This window comes from Chlorocebus sabaeus, chromosome 12 (assembly GCF_047675955.1).
Source record: "Chlorocebus sabaeus isolate Y175 chromosome 12, mChlSab1.0.hap1, whole genome shotgun sequence".
NCBI lineage: Eukaryota > Metazoa > Chordata > Mammalia > Primates > Cercopithecidae > Chlorocebus > Chlorocebus sabaeus.
The window spans coordinates 106,172,591-106,194,617 of NC_132915.1; the positions used below are offsets into that span (position 1 = coordinate 106,172,591).

A 22,027-nucleotide genomic window follows, 5' to 3' on the forward strand; every position below is an offset into this window, starting at 1 on the left:
TGAAGGAAATATAGAAAGTGTCTAGAAACTGGAAAGGGGCAGGTAAGAGTTGTTCCACTTGCTGGTGTGTACAGGAAAATTTTCTTTGTCACGAGTGGGGTGTCAGATCCCAGTGAGATGGGTCACAGTGCAAAGCAATTGGAAATCTCGAAAGGGGCTGGGGAGATTCTCGTGGTTTCCGGCTGGCTCAAACATCAGTGCCTTACTTTGTAACTTCTCCCAAATATTTACTTTTTTTTTTTTTTTTCATTTTAATGGTCAAGCTGAAGATGTTCAAGCAGCCAGCGGGAATGGGCCAAGATGGCCACCAAGTGCCGTCCCAATGCCTAGACTCTCCAAATATTCTGGGCACCCATTTCCGGACCCTCTTGAAAAAGACCAGGAACAGGAAGGCCTCTAGTTAAAGCCAGAGGGCTTCATGGTTCCTATAGGGCCAGGCTCCCCTCTCCTCTCCAGGAAGGAGGTGCGTGCAGGGGAGTGTGAGTTCACACCTGTGCTCCAGCATACACCAGCTATGAGGGTGTCATCTTCCAACCCGCTGCGTGTGTGGCTTCCTGGCATCCCACAGGTACAACTCTGCGTCTTCATCCAGCACACATGTGCACACATGCACACCCTGCAGACACTTGGGAATTCACACTTGGACACACAGACGAGCCCCATTTGGAACTTCAGGGGTGTATTCCCAAAGACCCCCATACTTTGAGGGATTTGTCCTGCACCATGGAAACTGGGGCACAGGCAGGGTTGGACACCTCATGAGTTCACTTGGAGGCCCCATCTGGGGTTCACTCCCTCAGGCCAGTGGGGGAAGTCACCCTTGGTTCTCCTCCCACTGGAACCTCACTTCTCCTTTGACACTCCACCATTAGGCTCCCATTGCCTCCAGTGGCCCCTGCATTCCCCCCTCCCATGCAGCCCCCACCCAGGCCTCTTGTTCCCTTGACTAAAGTCTATCTGTCCTGAGTCCCCCAAGGGATGTCAAGGGGTGAAGTGGCAGGTGGCTTGTCCTGCCCACATGTTGAGACTCCCAGGAAATAACTCTGGCTTCCTGAAGTAGGGGCTGCCAGAGTCAGATACGCAGAGAAGTCAGTGAGGCCCTTGAACAGAAATCTAAATTGTTCTCCATAGGTCATTTTGTCCTGTGAAGTCCCAGCTAACAAATCCCAGGATCCCCATCCCAGGCTCCAGAACCCACCTGGTGGTAGCTGGCTGTAACTGCAGACCAAGGTGCCTCTGCTTTGCCCACAGATCTGTTCCCACAGAAGTGTGCTGCCCCGGGTGCCAAGGCCTGGGATACCAGGGTGAAAGGATGTGACTTGTGGCTTGCACGCTGGAGGGAGGCATGATGCTGAAAAGCCTAACCTCTTACTTTGCTTGCATTTGCAGCAGAGGCCTGAGGCCCCTTTCCTGAGATTTCAGTCCCCCTAATCAAAGACATGCAAACACAGCCATGGTAGTTTCTGTGGGCCAGCCCTGGGCTTGAGGCATTATTTTTATTTTTATTTTTGAGACGCAGTTTCGCTTTTGTGGCACAGGCTGGAGTTCAATGGCTCACTGCAACCTCCACCTCCAGGTTCAAGCGATTCTCCTGCCTCAGCCTCCTGAGTAGCTGGGATTACAGGCGCCCACCAGCACGCCTGGCTAATTTTTTGTATTTTTAGTAGAGATGGGGTTTCACCATGTTGACCAGGCTTGTCTTGAACTCCTGACCTCAGGTGATCCACCTGCCTCGGCCTCCCAAAGTGCTGGGATTACAGGCGTGAGTCCAGCCCGGTTTAGGGCTTTAAACACATGCATTCCAGAAATCCTCCTCATAAACCCACAAGTGGATACTACCCCCCAATCTTTCTCCCCAATGCTCTTTTAATCAATGTCTATTTTGAAGTACAAGAAAACGCAGCTGCTGGGCACGGGGGCTCACGCCTGTAATCCCAGCACTTTCGGAGGCCAAGGCAGGCGGATCACGAGGTCAGGAGATCAAGATCATCTATTCTGACTTAACTTTGGAAGTCACATAGAGGCATTTCTGACATATACGGTCCATCAAAGCAGTCACAATCCTGTCCTGTGGCAGGGGAGGATGCACAAAACTCACTGCTTCTTTTTTTTTTTTTTTTTTTTTTCAATACGGAGTTTCGCTCTTGTTACCCAGGCTGCGGTGCAGAGGCACAATCTCGGCTCACTGCAACCTCTGCCTCCTGGGTTCAAGCAATTCTCCTGCCTCAGCCTCCCAAGTAGCTGGGATTACAGGCGCCTGCCACCATACCCGACTAATTTTGTATTTTTAGTAGAGATGAGGTTTTACCATGTTGGTGAGGCTGGTCTCGAGCTCCTGACCTCAAGTGATCCACCAGCCTCGGCCTCCCAAAGTGGTGGGATTACAGGCCTGAGCCACCACGCCCGGCTAATTTTTGTATTTTTAGAAGAGATGGGGTTTCACCATGTTGGCCAGGCTGGTCTTGAACTCCTGACCTCAAGTGATCCACCCGCCTCAGCCTCCTACAGTGCTGGGATTACAGATGTGAGCCACTGCGCCCGGCAGAGAGCTCTTTCAAGGGTCCTGAAATCTGACATGGTATGCCAACATGGAAATGACTATCATGGAGAAAGATCTTTGTTCTAGAAACAAGAGGCAGGGTGCGCCATGCAGAGCCACACAGGAAAGCACTGGGTTGGTCAGGAGGCAGAGGGAAGGAGGGGAAAACATGAGTAAGAGCCTTTATTGTGGTTTCCATGGGAAGGAATGGGTGAGGCAAGGTAAGCAGGCTTAGGATTGGTTGGTTTGACAACTGCAGCAGGTGCTGGGGTATAAGGACTTTCCCTAGTTGTCTGGTGTCTGGTCTTGGGATGATCAGGACAGTTGGATACTGGTCCTGAGTAAGAGAGCCTAATAAAGGAGGTGTTTGTGGGTGTGGGCTCTGGATTGGGTGGTGTGCGTTTGCAAGGGACCTCCTGGGTGAGTTGTCCACTATCTCCAGGAACCGGTTAACCCTGGGCGGGGCAGTCTCTCTGGGAAGAGCAAGGCCCCAAGATCTCAAAGCATCTGAGTACAGAAAAGCAAAGGCGCTGGGTATGGTGGGTCACGCCTGTAATCCCAGCACTTTGGGAGGCTGAGGCGGGCAGATCACGAGGTCAGGAGTTCGAGACCAGCCTGGCCAACATGGTGAAACCCCGTCTCTACTAAAAAGACAAAAATTAGCCAGGTGTGGTGGCGGGCACCTGTAATCCCAGCTACTCAGGAGGCTGAGGCAGAAGAATCACTTGAACCCGGGAGGCAGAGGTTGCAGTGAGCAGAGACTGTACCATTGCACTCCAGCCTGGGCAACAGAGGGAGACTCCGTCTCAAAAAAAAGAAAAAAAAAAAAGCAAAGACATGCTTAATACAAGGGCCTACTATATATCAAGCATACATAGGAAATAGGCAGTCCGGGTATTTGTGGGGTTCATACCTGGTGGGAAAACAGGCGATGAGCAGACAAACAAATCTGTATTTTGTAAGTATATTGTATTTTTTCAACAAATATTTTATGGCTGCCCTGTGTGCCAGGCCTGGTTCTAAGCATTGATATATGATGAACAGAACAGATCAAGTCCCTGTTTTCAGTACATGCATGTTCTAGTGGAGGGAGACCGCAATAAATGAATACAAAGAAAAGAAAAGAAAAAGAAAGGAAAATTCAAGCCCAGGCACGGTGACTCACACCTGTAATTCCAGCACTTTGGGAGGCCAAGGCGGGCAGACCACTTGAGGTCAGGAGTTCGAAACAAGCCTGGCCATCATGGTGAAACCCCGTCTCTCTGAAAAAATACAAAAATTAACCGGGCGTGGTGATGGGTGCCTGTAATCCCAGCTACTCAGGAGGCTGAGGCAGGATAATCGCTTCAATCCGGGAGGCAGAGGTTGCAGTGAGCCGAGATCGCGCCATTGCACTCCAGCTTGGGCAACAAGAGTGGGACTCCATCTCAAAAAAAAGAAAAAGAAAAAAAGAAAAATCAGTGACAAGAAGTAAAATAGAATCAAGGGATAAAAAAAAGGACTGGAGAGTTATTCCAGATAAGATGATCAGCGAAGTCTTCTCTGAGGAAGTGATGTTTGAGCAAGCTGTGAGTGAGGAGAAGGAGCCAGCCACACAAAAGCCTGGGCGAAGAGAATTTATGCAGAAAGAGACCAGAGTAAAGGGCCCTGGAGTGATGAGGAGCTTGGTGCTGTGGCACTGAAGGGAAGCCAGCTAGTCTTGAGGCAGGAGAATAGGGTCTGGAGGCAGGGAACATAAGGCTGATTCACACTGACTTTCTAGAAGTAAATCAAAAGAAAACCCCCTTTCCACCTCAAAGTAACAAAAGGACCAGAGGCTACTCGCTTTGCAATCCCAGCTTTTCTGTGTGGCAGATGAAAAACTGAAAGTACCTCTAATTGGTCCCTTCTTCCCACAACCAGTCAGGCTGCTCCGGGGGCCAAGTCTTCATTTGCATAGGAGTATAACTTTGTAACTTCACTTCAGCCTCTGATTGATCACTTTCCACAACCAATCAGACATTTGCATAGGGCGTAACTTGTAACTTCAGCCTCTCATTGGTCACTTTCCACAACCAATCAGACTGATCACGGGTGGCTCCTTTATTTACACAGGGTGTACACCAAATAACCAATGAGAAACCTTTAGAAGGTATTTAAACCCCAGAAACTTCTGTAAGGAGCCTCTTGAGTTTCTTTGCTTGGGTCGTTCTCCCCCTGTGGAGTGTACTTTCGTTTTCAATAAATCTCTGCTTTTGTTGCTTTATTCTTTCCTTGCTTTGTCTGTGTGTTTTGTCCAAGACGCCAAGAACCTGGGCACCCTCCACCGATAACAGTTTGGCTGCAGCATATTGAGTAACGCAGTGGGTTAGGAGGAGCGTGAGGTCAGAGACAGGCAGGAGTCTAGAAGTGCTGGAAGCAGGGAAGTGATTTAATCTGTTTTTAAAGCTCCCTCTGGCTGCTGTGTGGAGATTGGATGAAGGAAGGACAAAAGTAGAATTAGGAAGACAAGCTAGGAGGTTATCTCCCTGGTAAGAGATGCCATTGATCAGCCTGGGGCAGTGGCTGCAGAGATGCACAAATGTGGTGGCATCAGTGAATCTTAGACCTTTTCCACCACTGAAATTACATAGGGCGTTAAAACACGCACAGACTTCTGGACCTTACCTTTGCAGAACCTCATGAAAGGAAAATAAATCTTGGGGCCACAAAATCACTAAGCTAAAGGGAAAAGTAAGTCAAGCTGGGAACTGCTTAGGGCAAATCTGCCTCCTGTTCTATTCAAAGTCACCCCTCTGCTCACTGAGATAAATGCATACCTGATTGCCTCCTTTGGAGACGCTAATCAGAAACTCAAAAAAAAAAAAAAAAAAAAAAAAAAAAAGCAACCCTTTGTTTCTTATCTACCTATGACCTGGAAGCCCCTTCCCAGCTTAGAGTTGTCCTGCTTTTCCAGGCTGAATAAATGTTCATCTTACATATGTTGATTGATGCTTCCTGTCTCCCCAAACTGTATGAAACCAAACTGCACTCCAACCACCTTGGGCACATGTTGTCAGGACCTCCTGAGCTTGTGCCACAGGCACACGTCCTCAATCTTGGCAAAATAAACTTTCTAAATTAACTGAGACCTGTCTCAGATATTCGGGGTTTACAGCCTCAATGCCTAAGGAATCGATACTTTTTACAAGCCCCCTGAGATGTGCTGCTCTGTCTCCGGGTACCCACTTGTCTACTGGTGGTAAAGGGGTAAGTGTGGCCAGGCTCAGTGGCTCATGCCTGTAATCCCAGCACTTTGGGAGGCCAAGATGGGCGGATCATTTGAGTTCAGGAGTTCAAGATCAGGTTGGGCAATACGGTGAAACCCTGTCTTCATAAAACAAATACAAAAAATTAGCCGAGCCTGGTGGCATGTGCCTGTAGTCCAAACTATTCAAGAGGCTGAGGTGGTAGGATTACCTGAGCCCAGGAGGTCAAGGCTGCAGTAAGCCATAATCGTGTCATTGTACTCCAGCCTGGGTGACAAAGACCCTGTCTCAAAATAAATAAATAAATAAATAAATAAATAAATAAAGGTGCGTGTGATGATGCAGAAAGAGGATGGGGGAGGGGGAGTCTGCCGTTTTGGATTCTAGTCCCAGCTACAGGTCTGTTTGGGGGGCTCGGTGCCCCCAAATGATCATCAGGGATAGCAATGCCTACCTCGAAGATGGGCTGAAAGTGAGGAATACATAACATAGTATTTGTAATGTACTCAGCAAAGGACCCGCCGAAGCACTCGGTTTATGTTTGGTAAAGGGTGCAGGCTCTGGGGTAAATCGCGTGCAGTTGGAACACACATCGGCTTTGCTGTCATCTGCTAATGTGAATTCCATTCTTTTTGGGGCCTCGATTGCCTCCTCCATAAACTGGTATCCACAATGCCAACCTTGTCACAGGCTCCGTGAATGTGAACGCTGTGAGAATGCGCGGGGTAAAGGCGACGTATCTCGCTCCCGGGAAGAACTTGGACGGTGTCAGGTCTACACTCTCGCTCCGCCTAGGGCCGCTCGCTGGGCCTGGCCTCCTGGCCGCTGGGCTACGCGGGCTCAAAGGACACCATCGCCCTCTTATGGCCGCGGCAGGACTGGACCAAGGGGGTGGGCTCTAGCGCCTTCCTCCAAGCACGGCGGAGGGCGAGGGTCTGGCCGCCCACTTACCTAGGGCCTTGGGGCACTAGCATTCACGTCACGGACTGCCTGGCAGGGCTGACTTTCTTAAGTGTGGTCGTGCGCCTTGCTTAAGTGGAAGAAATGCTGTCGCTTTGGAGATTTATAAAACAATTGGTTCGATGGATCTTTCTTCAGGAGGCAGACTTGGTTTACCTGCTTTTCTGACCACAGTTGATGTAAATGATTTCATTTAATCCTCTTTAGAGTCCCTGTGCATGGGGAATTACCATCCCCAATTAGTTTGTTGTGAATGCAGGGCAAGGAGAGGGAGAGGGTAGTGGGGAACGGGGAGAAGGGGCGAGGGGTACGCTCCTATTAAAACGGAGCCCCAGCAAAACCCACAGAGTCATCTGTCTGTTCCCTGCTGAATCCTTAGAACAGCGCCTGGCACACACAGAGCGCTCAACTCGCTGTGTAACTAAATGCAAGCCATCTTCGTATTATGTGTGCACTTCCCTTCCCTACCGAATATACCTGGCTTGCAAGGTTTGACCTATACTGTTGACGATTTTTAACTTGTTTCCAAAAGAAATATTGGAGTAAATTAGCTTGCTTAAAGAAGTCTTTATGAAAGAACAGAACCAAGTGAGAAGTATCTGGAGCCCGGTTTGGAGGTATAGATGATGATGCTGAGCCAGCACCCACGGGGAGGCAGCAATGTAGAATACTGGGGCTACTAGGAACCGTGTGGAAAAGGGCTCTTCTCTCTGTTCAAATAGTGTTTTCTGTAGATCCCATCTCTCCATCCTCCTGAGCTCTCTTTTAGAAAATACCAGATTTCAGCAGCTTAGAATTGGACAGAAACTCAGAGGTCCGTTTCTCAATTATCGCTAACCCTTGTAAACAATAAATGGGATGGTGAGTACAAGACAGTTTTGGTAAAAAGTCACACACCACACAACGTGAGACTGTATTATTCCACGGGTGCTCCCTTGCCAATAGTAAACATGGCAGCTCGGCTCCCTTCCCATCGGGTTCGCCTTATTGTTGCCAATTGTAAACATGGCCTCTAGGCCGTGAGTTCTCATTGGCAGCTGCTCTGAGTCCCCGCCCTTCCCCGCCCCTCCGAACGCGGCCAGGAGTTGCGGAGTCGGATATCGCGGCTCTCGACTGAGCTGCGCCTGCGCAACTCATTGGCGCCAAGATGGCGATGGAGATGAGGCTTCCAGCGGCTCGCAAGCCTCTTAGCGAGAGACTGGGTCGCGACACTAAGAAACATCTAGTGGTGCCGGGGGACACAATCACTACGGACACGGGATTCATGCGGTACGTGGGGACTTGAGGTAGTCGAGGCTTCACAGAGCGGCTTCAGGGCTCTCTGCACGTGGTCCAGGCCTCGTATCCCTGTGTGTCTAACTCCCCGCGGGACCCCAGGCACTTCGTCTGAGCATCCTACTCGCCTCGCTTCCGAGCCTCGTGCTTCTTGTCCCCTGCGGCTTGTGTGTCCCCTTCTGCATTTGTCTCAGCTCCCTGAAACCCTCCACTCCTGACCTCTGGTGGCTGTGACTTTTGGGTCTTCTGCCCGAAGTCCAAATCTTTGAACCTTCTTTGTAGGAGACCTGGAAAACCGGGGAGAGTTAGGCGCAGCCTCTCTTTCCAGTTTTCAGCTCTCTGAGGGGACGGTGGGTGTTCTTGGCCGCCTCCTCTTCAGTTTAGAATCCGTAATTGTTCGAGCTTAGGGCAGTTACATTGTGCTGCATGCACCCATTTATACACATTTTGAATCTAAGGGGTGCAGTACAGTGTGTTGTAGTTAAGAGAGCAGGCTCTTGAGTCAGACAGTTGGGGTTCCAGTCCTGCTACTATCACATCTTATTAGCGGCATTGCCTCTCCACAGTCAGTTTCCTCATCTGTAAGATAGTGATAATAACAGTATGATACGGTAATGAGGATTAAATGAGATAATTATGTAAGAAAAGAAGTAAAACCAGCCATTATATCATCATCATAGATAACACTAGCGTTTCAACCTTTTTTTCCTGTACATGTATATATACAAGGGGCATTCATAGCATTGCCCTTTAACCTGTTAGTTTAAGGCTAGTGGATCCTAGGAAATTTTTTTTTTCTTTTTTGAGACGGAGTCTCTCTGTCGCCCAGGCTAGAGAGCAGTGGTGGGATCTCGGCTCACTGCAACCTCTGCCTCCTGGGTTCAAGCGATTCTCCTGCCTCAGCCTCCTCAGGAGCTGGGATTACAGGCACCTGCCACCATGCCCAACTAATTTTTGTATTTTTAGTAGAGACGAGGTTTCACCATGTTGGCCAGGCTGGTCTGGAACCCCTGACCTCAAGTGTGATCTGCCCGCCTTGGCCTCCCAAAGTGCTGGGATTACAGGCATGCCCAGCCCCTAGGAATTTTTTTTTTTTTTTTTTTTTAATGAGACAGAGTCTCACTTTGTCGCCCAGGCTGGAGTGACACAGTCTCGGCTCACTGCAACCTCCGCCTCTGGGATTCAAGCAATTCTCCTGCCTCACCCTCCTAAGTAGCTGGGATTCCAGGCGCACACCACCACACCCGGCTAATTTTTGTATTTTTAGTAGAGACGGGGTTTCACCATGTTTGTCAGGCTGGTCTCAAACACTTGACCTCGTGATCCACCCACCTCGCCCTCCCAGAGTGCTGGGATTATAGGCGTGAACCACCGCACCTGGCCAGGAAATCTTAAGATTCATTCTTTCGTTAATGCTTTCAACATATATTTATATTTCGTGCAGTTGGGATATAACGGCAGAGTGAAAAATCTCTGTCCTGGTGGAGTTCTAACGGAGAATGTTAGGCAATAATGCAGTGGGGAAAAACGTGGAGCAGGGTCAATGGAATGTGGGGGGAGTGGTGGCAACGGGGTGGGCTGTGTTTTCAATGGCACAGTCAAGGTAGGCCTGCTGGAGAAAGTGACACCTGAGCAGACCTGAGTGAGAGGAGTGATTTCCAAGTAGCCAGTCTGGAGAAGGAGCACTGAAGGCAGAGGAAGCAGCCAGCACAGAAGCCAGGCTTTGCAGGGGGAGCTTGTTAGCTTTGAGGAACACATTGTTCTTGAAAGGAGAGAGGTCACCTCAAGTTACCCTGGTATCCTTTCTTTGTATCTTTGCCTTGCATCAGGGGCCACGGAACGTATATGGGAGAAGAGAAGCTCATTGCATCTGTTGCTGGCTCTGTGGAGAGAGTAAACAAGTTGATCTGTGTGAAAGCTTTGAAAACCAGGTGAGAACAAAAGGTGTGTATTCCCTTTCTTGAGGCATCCAGGTTGTACAACCAGGCTTTTCCTGCCTCCTCCATATCCCCTACCCCACCCCTGCCTGTCCTGTCATGCTGTAAGTCTGAGGTTTTGACCATGACTGTAGGTGGGGTGGTGCAGATCAGTGTAGGCTTCAGAGGTTTTCCCATGTTATGTCACCACTCCAAGCCTTGGTTACCTCCTCTGCAGGGTGAGTATAATAGCATGGCCTACTTCACAGGATTTTCTTTTTTTTTTTTTTTTGAGACGGAGTCTCGCTCTGCTGCCCAGGCTGGAGTACAGTGGCACAGTCTGCTCGCTGCAACCTCTGCCTCCCGGGTTCAAATGATTCTCCTGCCTCAGCCTCCCAAGTAGCTGGGATTACAGGCACTCGCCACCACGCCTGGCTAGTTTTTTTATACTTTTAGTAGAGACAGGGTTTCACCATGTTAGCCAGGCGGATCTCGAACTGCTGACCTCAGAAGATTTCCCCCCACTTGGCCTCCCAAAGTGCTTGGATTACAGACGTGAGCCACTGCGGCTGGCCTAGGATTTTCTTTAGAATTCAGTGAGATGGTGCATGTAAAGTATTTAGCACAGGGCCTGATACCTAGAAGCATTCAATGAAGGTTAGCCCCAGAAAGCAAGCCAGTGAGGTTAGGACAGAGTGAGTGAGGGAGAGAGTAGGGGCAGATGTGAGCAGAAAGCTGAGGTGGGCAGATATGGGCCTGCCTTGTAGCCAGAGTAAGCATTTCGGCTTCTACTTTGTGTAATCTGGGAAACCCCTGGAAGGGGTGGAGCAGAGGAGGGACTTGATCTGGACTTTTAAGCTCACTGTGGCTGCTGATGAAAGATTGAAGGGGGATAGAGCAAGCTTAGGGGGTGGATTAGGGATCATACTCATAATCTGAAGTGATGGTGGCTTCGACTAAGGTGGTAGCAGTGGAAGGTGGAGGAATGATTGGAATCCACATAGATTTTATTTTCCGGGTGTTTTTTTGAAATCATGAAAAGGTGTTGGGTTTTGTATTCTTTGGACTTTACTGTACATAGGACCCAGTCAACTGTGAATAGAAATAATTTGACTTCTTCCTTTCCAATTTGGATGCCTTTTATTTCCTGCATATGTTTTAAGGGTAGAGCCAGCAGCATTTGCTACTGGACTTGTCCTGAAGTGTGAGAGAGAGAGAGAGAGGAATCAAAGAACTCTCCAAGGTTTATTGGCCTGAGCAACTGGAGGTGGAGTCACCATTGACTGAGATGGGGATAACTCATCCCCTATCTTGGTTTGCTATGGAGGACTGGAGGGGGCTGTGAGAAAGCTTAGTTTTGGGCGTGATACATTTGAAAATGCCTATTAGTCATCTAAATGGCAGAGTTGGGTAGCTGGCAGTTAAGAAGGATTTGGAATTCAGGAGAGTGGCACAGTGACAGCACAGAGTGGTATTTTAATGGTATTAGATTGAGTGGCTGAAAAGCGAAGAGGTCTAAGGACTTGGCCTCAGCACCGAGTACGTCTCATTAGAATTGTGGATGAGGAGCTAGCAAAGGGGCTTGAGAGGAGCAGGCAGTGAGTGAGTGGAGGAGACATGAGCAGACTCATGCGGTTGGCGTCTGGCTCAGATTTCCTTTCTCTTCCTTTGGCTGGTGCAGAACTCATCCATGTGCCACGGGAAAATAGTCCGTGTTTTTCAGTGTCATGTAATTGAACAAAATAGGGTTTTTTTTTTTGGCTAAATGAACTACTTGGAATAGCGATTTGTTTGAGGATAGTTAATGGAGACTTTATACATGGAGGGATGTTTGAAGTTAGCAATTTCTGAAAATAAGTCCAGACAATATAGTTACATGAATTTGCTGAATGTGATGCCTATTCAAGGCTTTCACTCTGTTGAACCGACATCTCAAATGGTGTGTGGTCTTGTCAGAAAGTCTGCTCACAGATGCACGAATCCCTTGTGTTTTATCTTTCAGATACATTGGTGAAGTAGGAGACATTGTAGTGGGAAGAATCACAGAGGTAATGTCGATATCAGATTGGTGTTTACAAAGTCGAGGCAGGCTGGCGATTTCATTCATGGGACAGTCATTCCACTTGTAGTTACATGAAAAAGGCATTCGTTGCATTTGGCTATTGTGTGGCCTCTGATGTAAATATGTGGCTTGTTCGATTTGGGATTACTGGTTACTTTCTTTTTCTTTTTCTTTTTTTGAGATGGAGTCTTGTTCTGTTGCCCAGGCTGGAGTGCAGTGGCGTGATCTTGGCTCGTTGCAACCTCCGCCTCCCGGGTTCAAACGATTCTCCTGCCTCAGCCTCCTAAGTAGCTGGGATTACAGGCACCTGCCACCACGCCTGGCTAATTTTTGTATTTTTAGTAGAGACGGGGTTTCATCATATTGGTCAGGCTGGTCTCAAACTCCTGACCTTAAGTCACCGCCTCGGCCTCCCAAAGTGCTGGGATTATAGGCGTGAGCCACCGCACCCAGCCTTACTGGTTACTTATGATGTGAACTCCTGTCCCTGGAGCATGTGTCCAGGTGTGGAACTTGGCTTATAGGTTCAACAGAAGAGGTGGAAGGTGGAGACCAACTCCAGGCTGGATTCAGTCTTGCTGCTCTCGTCCATGAACCTTCCTGGAGGAGAGCTGGTAAGGGCTACAGCTGGGGCCATGGACTAGAGCCCAGTGGGCTGGGGGGAGCTGTGGGACCCTTTGTTCCACCAGAGGACTTTGCTTTACACTGAGGTTACCCCTTTGACTCCTGTTTGTCTGCTGTGAAGTTTGCTGTCTGGATGTGTATGTAGACTTTTCACCCTGTCCAGGTCTCCCGAAAGAGGGAGCAGTTGGCATATGGTAGGATCAGAAACATCCATGGGGTGGGATCCCAACAGAGAGTTGGGGAGAGAAGCTCTTAGATGCTTGTTGTTAATAGTTTTCCTTTTCTGGACGTATCAGCTTTGCACAGTGAAGATGTTCCTTGGAAAGCTGTCTTTACATTAGTTTTTTGTGAATCGAAAGGCATTTGGTTATTCCAGACAGCCATAGTAACTAAGCCACAGCCTTTTGTAAAATACCACGGTTCACCTTTATCTTCAGTCCAGCATGTATTTACAGAGAGGCTTACTGTGCCAAGCTCTGTGCCGAGTGCCAAGCACGACTGAGTTCCCTAGCAGGGGATATAAGATAACTGACCCAGTATCTGGCAGTAGAAGAATAAATAAGCTGTGGTTATACAAAAGGAGTGGGTAATTCCAGTGAGAGAAGCTCATAGGAAAGACAGGATGGAGAGACTTTAAATAACTAGTTCAGGGAATCTGAGATGAAGGGAAATGTGTGAGCAGAGATATATCCAAGCAGGAGTTAGTCTGGTCCTGCTGGACCACAGAGAGCTGTCATGGAAGATGAGTGTGGGAATGTTGGCTGGGTGAGACTGGGAGGGGTTTGAATGTTCCTCAGAGAAGGGAGGGAAAGAGGAAGAGAAGAGGACTATGGAAAAGTCTCTTGAGATGGAAAGTCGTGATTATCACTCATTCCCCTCAAGTGGCTCAGGTTACCTACTTTTGCCATAGTTCTCAGTGTTTGAGTATTGTGGTTGGCCTCAAAAATCTCAAAAGGAAGTGAAAGAGAAAGAAGCGATGGAGACCTTTCTGAGGATCTGGCTTCAGTAATGTCATTTCTTTGTGTATTTCAGAGGAGAAGATCTGCAGAAGATGAGCTTGCAATGAGAGGTTTCTTACAGGAAGGGGACCTCATCAGTGTATCCTGTGCTTTGCACTGCAGCCTCTTCATGCTTTTCTGTGGGGCTGGGAAATGGGCCTTCCATTGTATGTCTCTCACGGAAGAAGCGTTAGACCAAGTGTCGGGCTCTGCTGTGTCCTTTCTCAGTCTTGTTAACTCAGGCCGACTCCCCAGCTCTTGTTCAGACCTGCTGCTAAGTCATTTCTTTGAGTCTTGTAACTTATGGTAGCCTGTGCTTTAGGCTTTTGTTCATGATGTTAACTTTTAGCCCAGGGAGTGGAAGAGGTGTTGTTCACATCAAGATATTGACAGGCCGAATGTGGTGGCTTATGCCTGTAATCCCAGCGCTTTGGAAGGCCAAGGAGGGAGGATTGCTTGAGCCTAAGAGTTCACGACCAGCCTGGGCAACATAGCAAGACCCCCTCTCTACAAAAAAATAAAAATAAAAAATTAGCCGGGCATGGTGGCACATGCCTGTAGTCCTAGCTACTCAGGAGGCTGGGACCAGAGGGTTGCTTGAGCCCAGGAGCTCAAGGCTACAGTGAGCTCTGATCACACCACTGCCTTCCAGCCTGGGTGACAGAGCAAGACTCTGCCTCTATTTTATGTAATTTTTTAAATTTTTTTTTTTTTTTTTTAAGACGGAGTCTTGCTCTGTTGCCCAGACTGGAGTGCAGTGGCGTGATCTCAGCTCACTGCAACCTCTGCCTCCCGGATTCAAGCATTTCTGCTTTAGCCTCCCGAGTAGCTGGGATTACAGGTGTGTGCCATGCCCTGGTAATTTTTGTATTTTTAGTAGGGACGGGGTTTCACCATATTGGCCAGGCTGGTCTCGAACTCCTGACCTCAGGTGATCTGCCCACCTTGACCTCCCAAAGTGCTGGGATTATAGGCATGAACCACCATGCCTGGCCTTTAATTTAATTTAATTTAATTTAATTTAATTTAATTTATTTTTTTGAGACGGAGTTTCGCTCTTGTTGCCCAGGCTGGAGTGCAATGGTGTGATCTTGGCTCACCACAGTCTCTGCCTCCCGGGTTCAAGCGATTCTCCTGCCTCAGCCTCCTGAGTAGCTGGGATTACAGGCACCTGCCACTACGCCCAGCTAATTTTGTATTTTTAGTAGAGACGGGGTTTCTCCATGTTGGTCAGGCTGCTCTAGAACTCGACCTCAGGTGATCCACCCGCCTCAGCCTCCCAAAGTGCTGGGATTACAGGCATGAGCCACCGCGCCTGGCCTTCTGTCTCTATTTTTTAAAAAAAGATATTCATGATAACCAAGGGGAGAGGTGAGGTCACAGTGATGTCCTCTGGGTCTGTCTAAGATTGTTGAGCCTGGACCATTGGAGAGGGGAGGAAAAGATGGAGGTGTGGGGTCAAGGGGCAGAGAGGCTGCAGAGGACAGGAGAGCGTGTGGCCGAGGCTACTGTTTGTTCCTTCATCACCCTGGCCAGGCTGAGGTCCAGGCAGTGTTCTCTGATGGAGCTGTCTCTCTGCACACGAGGAGCCTGAAATATGGAAAAGTAAGTCGGGCTCTTGATGTTCCTGTTTGCCAACTGAGATTGCAAGGCTATTTCTGAATCCCTATAGCTCTGGAATTCTGGCCTAAAGAACCCCAGTAGCTAAGCATTAATAGGGGTTGGCATCCCACAAACTGATCGTGTTCCTTAAACATAACATCAGGGTTCACAGGTCAGGGTTCACAGGGTCATGGGTCAGTAGCCTTGTAAAGAACAAGTTTTATCCTTTTTCTCCAGGGAGACTGACTCTTTGGACAGAAGAGCCCCTCCAACTGTGGGCTGGGAGGTGCAGCTGTCTCTCTCCCTCCAGGGGGCGCTGCAGCTCAGCACTGGGGCCGGGGCTGAGGCGGTCCTGGGAACAAAGGGAGGCTGGGCCTGGGGAAACAACCCTTGGACAAGCGTCCAATCAGTCCAGTGGATGTTATTGCTGGCAAAGCTTGCTCTGTCATCTGAGCCTGTAAATGGAATTTCACTGCTTTTCTTGTACGAGGTTGCATTATTGTAGCTATTTATTATTTTAAGGAGAACATACTTCCTAAAACAAATTAGGATTTACTAGTCTCTTAGCTTTATCTGGGTGAACATTTTTATTTTCTGAGTGGAACAAAAACCTCTTCCCTTAATGGAGTGGCTGCAGCCAGCCACGTTCGTGTACATGGAGTAGGCAGAGGACTGCTGCAGTATGCTGACTTTCGCAACCCTGGGTCCTGTGGACTCGCCCTTGGCAGGACATGCACTTGAGCTGGCCTGCCAGGACCAGACGTGGATTTGCACCCAGCTCCACCCAGCTCCTTACCTACCCAGAGGCACACATCTCACAGGCAAGATGAGTGTTTGGGGTTCAGGTATGAGCTAGGGTCCTGGAACAACACAGTGCTACTGGACCAGCAGGAGGCTTCAGCTCCCTCATTGGCTTCAGCTTCTCTAATGTCTGGCACGTGAGTTCTGGCTTAGAGTGCAAGGGAGACTAAAGGGAAATGACAGAGAAGAGCATTGAAAGTCACCTTCTGCTGGGATGTATGAATAGCCTCTGAGTCCCCAAGTGTTCTCTGCAAAAATGTGTACTATGGGTGTGCGTACAGGCGACAGCAATTGTAAACAGGAAGGACACCAATTTGAATATACTTAGGATGTGTATTCTGTAGTCTCCTTTTCATTCATCCCACTGATGATCCTGCAGTGACCTAGCTCTGTGATGTATTTCTTTAGCTAGGTCAGGGGGTTTTGGTCCAGGTTTCCCCCTCGCTGGTGAAACGGCAGAAGACCCACTTCCATGATTTGCCATGTGGTGCCTCAGTGATTCTTGGTAACAACGGCTTCATCTGGATTTACCCAACACCTGAGCATAAAGAAGAGGAAGCAGGGGGCTTCATTGCAAACCTGGAGGTGAGCAAACACTGTGGCCACTGTCGGTGGGAAGGATGGGACTCAGTCTTTGCTGTGTTTTTGTGGCCAGTGAAATTGGTTGTTTTTAGCTGTATTACTGCTGTAGGCTGAGTCACTTTGACTTTCCATCAAGGTGTATTCATGAACCCCATATTATCTTCTCTCTTCTAAGGAGATGAACTCAGTGAATGGTTTGATGTTTGTTGGTGGCGATGGCAAAGCTGCAGGGTAAAGCCGAAGAGCCACTGAAGAAGCCATTCTTTTTTCTGTTTGTTTGTTTTGTTTTGAGACGGAGTCTCACTCTGTAGCCCAGGCTGGAGTGCAGTGGCGCCATCTCGGCTCACTGCAAGCTCCACCTCCCAAGTACAAGAGATTCTCCTGCCTCAGCCTCCCGAGTAGCTGGGATTACAGGCGTGCCCCACCATGCTCTGCTAATTTTTGTATTTTTAGTAGAGATGGGGTTTCACCATGTTGGTCAGGCCGGTCTCGAATTTCTGACCTTGTGATCCACCCGCTTCGGCCTCCCGAAGTGCTGGGATTATAGGCATGAGACACTGTGCCCTGCCCCATTCCTTTTAATCTCCTTTGGAATTAGCTGTTTGGTTGGTTTGGAGTTCCAGGGTGATATTTTCTGAGTCATAAGTAATTTATTTGTGATTTTCTGTGGCTGGTCACGTATTCTGGTCCTGTTTATATTTCCCTTCCCTTCTCCTCTGTGTCTTCTTATAGCCTGTCTCTCTTGCTGATCGAGAGGTGATATCCCGGCTTCGGAACTGTGTCATCTCGCTGGTAACTCAGAGGATGATGCTGTATGATACTAGCATCCTCTACTGCTATGAAGCATCCCTTCCACATCAGGTACTCTCCTCAGGACCTCTCACTTCTTCATTGATCTGTGAGCTGCTCTGTTGTTTGTGCAGAGACAATATGCGTGTCTCCCCAATACTTTCCAAACATCCATCAGTATGAACTGGCCTGAAACAGCCTTAATGACTGTCTGGTAGATCTTTCCCTAAGATACTTGCAGTATTCTCAATGCGTAGTGTCAGTCTAAGGATTTTGGGGCTGGAGGTGTCAGGTGGGACTAGTTTATGAGAGCAACCTCAGACTGCATCTTACCTATCCCAGATTTCAGCCAGCTTTTGGATGGATGTCAGAATAATTGTTCTTGTCGGCTACATCCCGGAGAATCTTGCTGATGTATCAGACTGCTTTAGCAGATCATATCTTGTAATGCTTAGTCTCTGAGACATGAAAGGAATACAGAAAGTTTATGTTAACGGCTTGATTTATGTTTGGATTGGCTTGGTGGTCTGTTTATGGTTGGTTTCTCTTCTGAACAAATGCCTTTTCCCCTTTTTCAGATCAAAGACATCTTAAAGCCAGAAATAATGGAGGAGATTGTGATGGAAACACGCCAGAGGCTTTTAGAACAGGAGGGATAAGGAGGTGCTCCAGAAGAACAGGACTGTGTACCTTGCAGGAGTGAAGACTGTGATGTGTGGTCCCCATATGTGGCTCAGCGAAGACTCGAGAGGTCATTACTTTGTCTGCATTGACAGCCCTGTGACTGCCTCCAGCCTACAGGCCTGCTTTCTCCTGTCCTAACACCAAGCCTGGGTGGCAGATGAACAGTGCTCCCTTGGGTTGCCGGCTGAGTCCCAGCATTAGGGAATAGTTTCAGGTCTTTCAAAGTGCATGGTGTTCCAGTCGAATGGCCTCCCATCCTGGAATAATACGGAGAATCCTTTGTCTTCCACTCACTGTCATTCACAAGGCACAGTGCCCCATGAAATTGCCCCAATAGAAAACATGGCATCCCTGACCCCCAAATGGTCTGTTTTGGCCTCCATTCCTATATCCTTTAAATGACTGAGAATGCAGCTGGTAAAGTTGGAAGAATAGTTAACCAAGCAGGCCAGACGCGGTGGCTCATGCCTGTAATCCCAGCACTTTGGGAAGCCGAGGTGGGCAGATCACCTGAGGTCGGGAGTTCGAGACCAGCCTTGCCAACATGGTGAACCCCATCTCTACTAAAAATACAAAAAATTAGCCAGGTGTGGTGCGCACCTGTAGTCCATAGCTACTCGGGAGGCTGAGGCAGGAGAATCGCTTGACCCTGGGAGGCAGAGGTTGCAGTGAGCTGAAATCTCGTACCGCACTCTAGCCTGGGTGACAGAGCGAGACTCTGTTTAAAAAAAAACAAAACCAAGCAGACTTTTGCTTGCTTGGAATCTGATTTTCTGTTGCATATTCCTTATAGCCATAGATGCGATTATGTCCATACCAGGCTGCCTTAATCTGTCCTGCTTGGAGGGTGACTTGTAAGATGCTGAATTATTCATAATAGGGTGAATGTTCTGGGTCCATGTACTCTGAGAATCATGAAAATAAACTAAGAAAAATGGAGACTGGAAAAGCAAAGCTGTTTTCCTCCTATAATTGAAGTAGTAGTGCGTTAACTTGTGGATAATTCAGGGTTAAAGGATAAAAAGACGCCATAATACCCTTTTTAAAAATGTTCCCCCAAACCTACATCAGGGCACCATTTTTCGATAGTCATCAGAAAAAACAATGCACAGGAATTCTCACATTCTTCAGCATGCCACCATGCCTAGCTAATTTTTTGTATTTTTAGTAGAGACGGGGTTTCACCGTGTTAGCCAGGATGGTCTCCATCTCCTGACCTCGTCATCTGACCACCTCAGCCTCCCAAAGTGCTGGGATTACAGGCATGAGCCACCATGCCCAGTCTGGTCTAGATCTCTTGACCTCGTGATCCACCGGCCTCAGCCTCCCAAAGTGTTGGGATTACAGGCGTGAGCCACCGCACCCAGGCATATTTTTTGATATTTATAGATGTCTTTTTGTTTTTGAAACAGAGACTCACTCTGTCACCAGGTTGGAGTGCAGTGGCGCAATCTCGGCTCACTGCAACCTCTGCCTCCTGGGTTTAAGCGATTCTCCTGCCTCAGCCTCCCAAGTAGTTGGGATTACAGGCTAATTTTTGTATTTTTAGTAGAGATGGTGTTTTACCATGTTGGCCAGGATGGTTTTGATCTCTTGACCTTGTGATACCCCCGCCTCAGCCTCCCAAAGTGCTGGGATTACAGGCATGAGCCACCACGCCCAGCTATAGATGTCTTAACATCATTGTTTTCTGTTCTTTTGTTCTGGGTGATAATAAGGAGCTGAGGACAGCTGAGGAAGGGCTTGGCAGACAAAATGCCTTCTGACAGAGCCCTAACTTTTTAAGAGAAAAGGTCTCTAATCCAGGCTGGAGTACACTGGCATGATCATGGCTCACTACAGACTTGGACTCAAGCAATCTTCCTGCCTCAGCCTCCCAAGTAGCTGGGTTTGGTTTTCACCAGGGCCGTATGTCAGCTTATTTACCCTCCTCACTCGGTGTCCCCCAGCCTGCCAGCCTATGCTGTTCAGCCAGTATCTACTGAACGGTGATTACCTACTAAGTGGAACTAATAAAAGTCGATCTAAAAGCAATCTTTAGTGATTAGCTACTTGCAGTGGCCCGCTAGAGGGCGCCATTGTTAAGTGTAATTCCAGTAGGTTTTTTTTTTTTTTTTTCCCAATAAATGGAATAAACTGAGATCTTTACCTGGGTACTGAATCCCTCTAGCAACTTGGGGGTTGCTTTGACTGAATCACTTTTAATTAAAATATATGAACTTGAAGGGATTTATTCAATATTTGACAATATTACTCAATATTACTTTTTTCTTTTTTGAGACAAAGTCTCGCTCTGTTCCTCTGGCTGGAGTGCAGTGACGGGATGTCAGCTCACTGCAACCTTCACCTCCCGGGTTCAAGTGATACTCTTGCCTCAGCCTCCTGCATAGCTAGGACTACAGGCGCCCACCACCACGCCTGGCTAATTTTTTTTTTTTTCTTGAGATGGAGTCTCACTCTGTCACCCAGGCTGGAGTGCAGTGGTGTAATCTCAGCTCACTGCAACCTCCGCCTCCCAGGTTCAAGCGATTCTTCTGCCTCAGACCTCTTGAGTAGCTGGAACTACAGGCATGTGCCACCACGCCCAGCTAATTTTTTGTATGTTTAGTAGAGACGAGGTTTCACCGTATTAACTAGGATGGTCTCTGTCTTCTGACTTCATGATCTGTCCACCTCGGCCTCCCAAAGTGCTGGGATTACAGGAGTGAGCCACCACCGCGCCCAGCCGAATTTTTATATTTTTGGTAGAGATGGGGTTTTGCCAGGCTGGCCAGCCTGGTCTGGAACTCTTGAACTCAGGTGATCTGCCCACCTTGGCCTCCTAAAGTGTTGGGATTACAGGTGTGAGCCACCGTGCCCAGCCAAGCAATATTTATTTCTGATTGTCAGGCATTTGCCAGGCTTTGGATTCTAGTTTTTAAGCCCTTAAAAGTATCATTCAGGGCTTATGTTCTCAGGACCTCTGGAGACTGTGCCTCGGTTTTTAAAAAAGCATCACTCTACAGTATTATACAGGGATTTTAAAAGTACAGTGCATCAGCTGGGGGCGGTGGCTCACACCTGTAATCCCAGCACTGTGGGAGGCTGAGGCAGGTGGATCACCTGAGGTCAGGAGTTCGAGATCAGCCTGGCTAACATGGTGACACCCCATCTCTACTAAGTATACAAAATGAGCTGGGCGTGGTGGTGGGTGCCTATAATCCCTCAGGAGGCAGAGTAAGACTGTCTCCAAAAAATAAAAAGTACAGTGCATCTCTAGAAAAAAATATTAGAGTCTAGGCATTGGGCATGGGGCTCACCTAAAACGAGAAAATGACAAAGTGGAAAACTAGGGATAGGCCTTCAGATCAAATGCGGTTGACCTCTGCTGTGACTCACAGCAAGCACAGTCCCAATCTTTGTGGAAAACCAAACAAGATCTAGTTTGATTCTCATTAACCCTGTCTCTACAAAAAAAAAAAAAATCGTAGGTGTGCTGGCAAGTGCCTGTAGTCCCAGCTACTTGGGAGGCTGAGGCCAGAGGATCACCAGAACCCAGAAAGTTGAGGCTGCAGTGAGCTGAGATTGTTCCACCACACTCCAGCCTGGCCAACAGAGTAAGGCTCTGTCTTCAAACAAACAAACCAAATTAAACAAAAAACCCAAAACCCTTGTAAAGTAAGCTGTGACCTCCATTTACCAGTGAAGAAATGAACTCAGAATTAAAAGGACTCGATGAAGCCCCTTTGCAGTTGTGAATCAGTGTAGACTGAAGCTCTAGGGAGGTGTCATAAGTCTGTCCCATCCTCTAAAGGATGGGCTGGGCTGACTGAAAGTTTATGGACCCAGAAATGTAATTCCAGCACTGAGGCTGATCTTTTGTTTAGACGGTTATTTTGTTTATTGCCCATCCCTCCATGTAGGTTCTGTGAGGGCAAGGGTGGGCTTTTTCCCCCACCACTGTGTCTCAGCACCTAAAGCAGTGCTTC

The 22,027-nt window shown here is 48.2% G+C and overlaps 1 protein-coding gene across 1 annotated transcript; it reads left to right on the forward strand.

The window, feature by feature from the left end:
- Positions 1–7,839: 7,839 nt before the first annotated feature.
- EXOSC2 (exosome component 2) lies at positions 7,840–21,034 on the forward strand. Its single transcript, XM_008005919.3, has 9 exons — positions 7,840–7,995; positions 9,831–9,932; positions 11,920–11,965; positions 12,504–12,593; positions 13,636–13,701; positions 15,138–15,206; positions 16,413–16,589; positions 17,319–17,447; positions 17,954–21,034. The coding sequence occupies exons 1-9, from the start codon at positions 7,874–7,876 to the stop codon at positions 18,032–18,034; spliced, it is 882 nt and encodes a 293-aa protein (XP_008004110.1). The 5' UTR covers positions 7,840–7,873; the 3' UTR covers positions 18,035–21,034.
- The last annotated feature ends 993 nt before the right edge of the window (positions 21,035–22,027 follow it).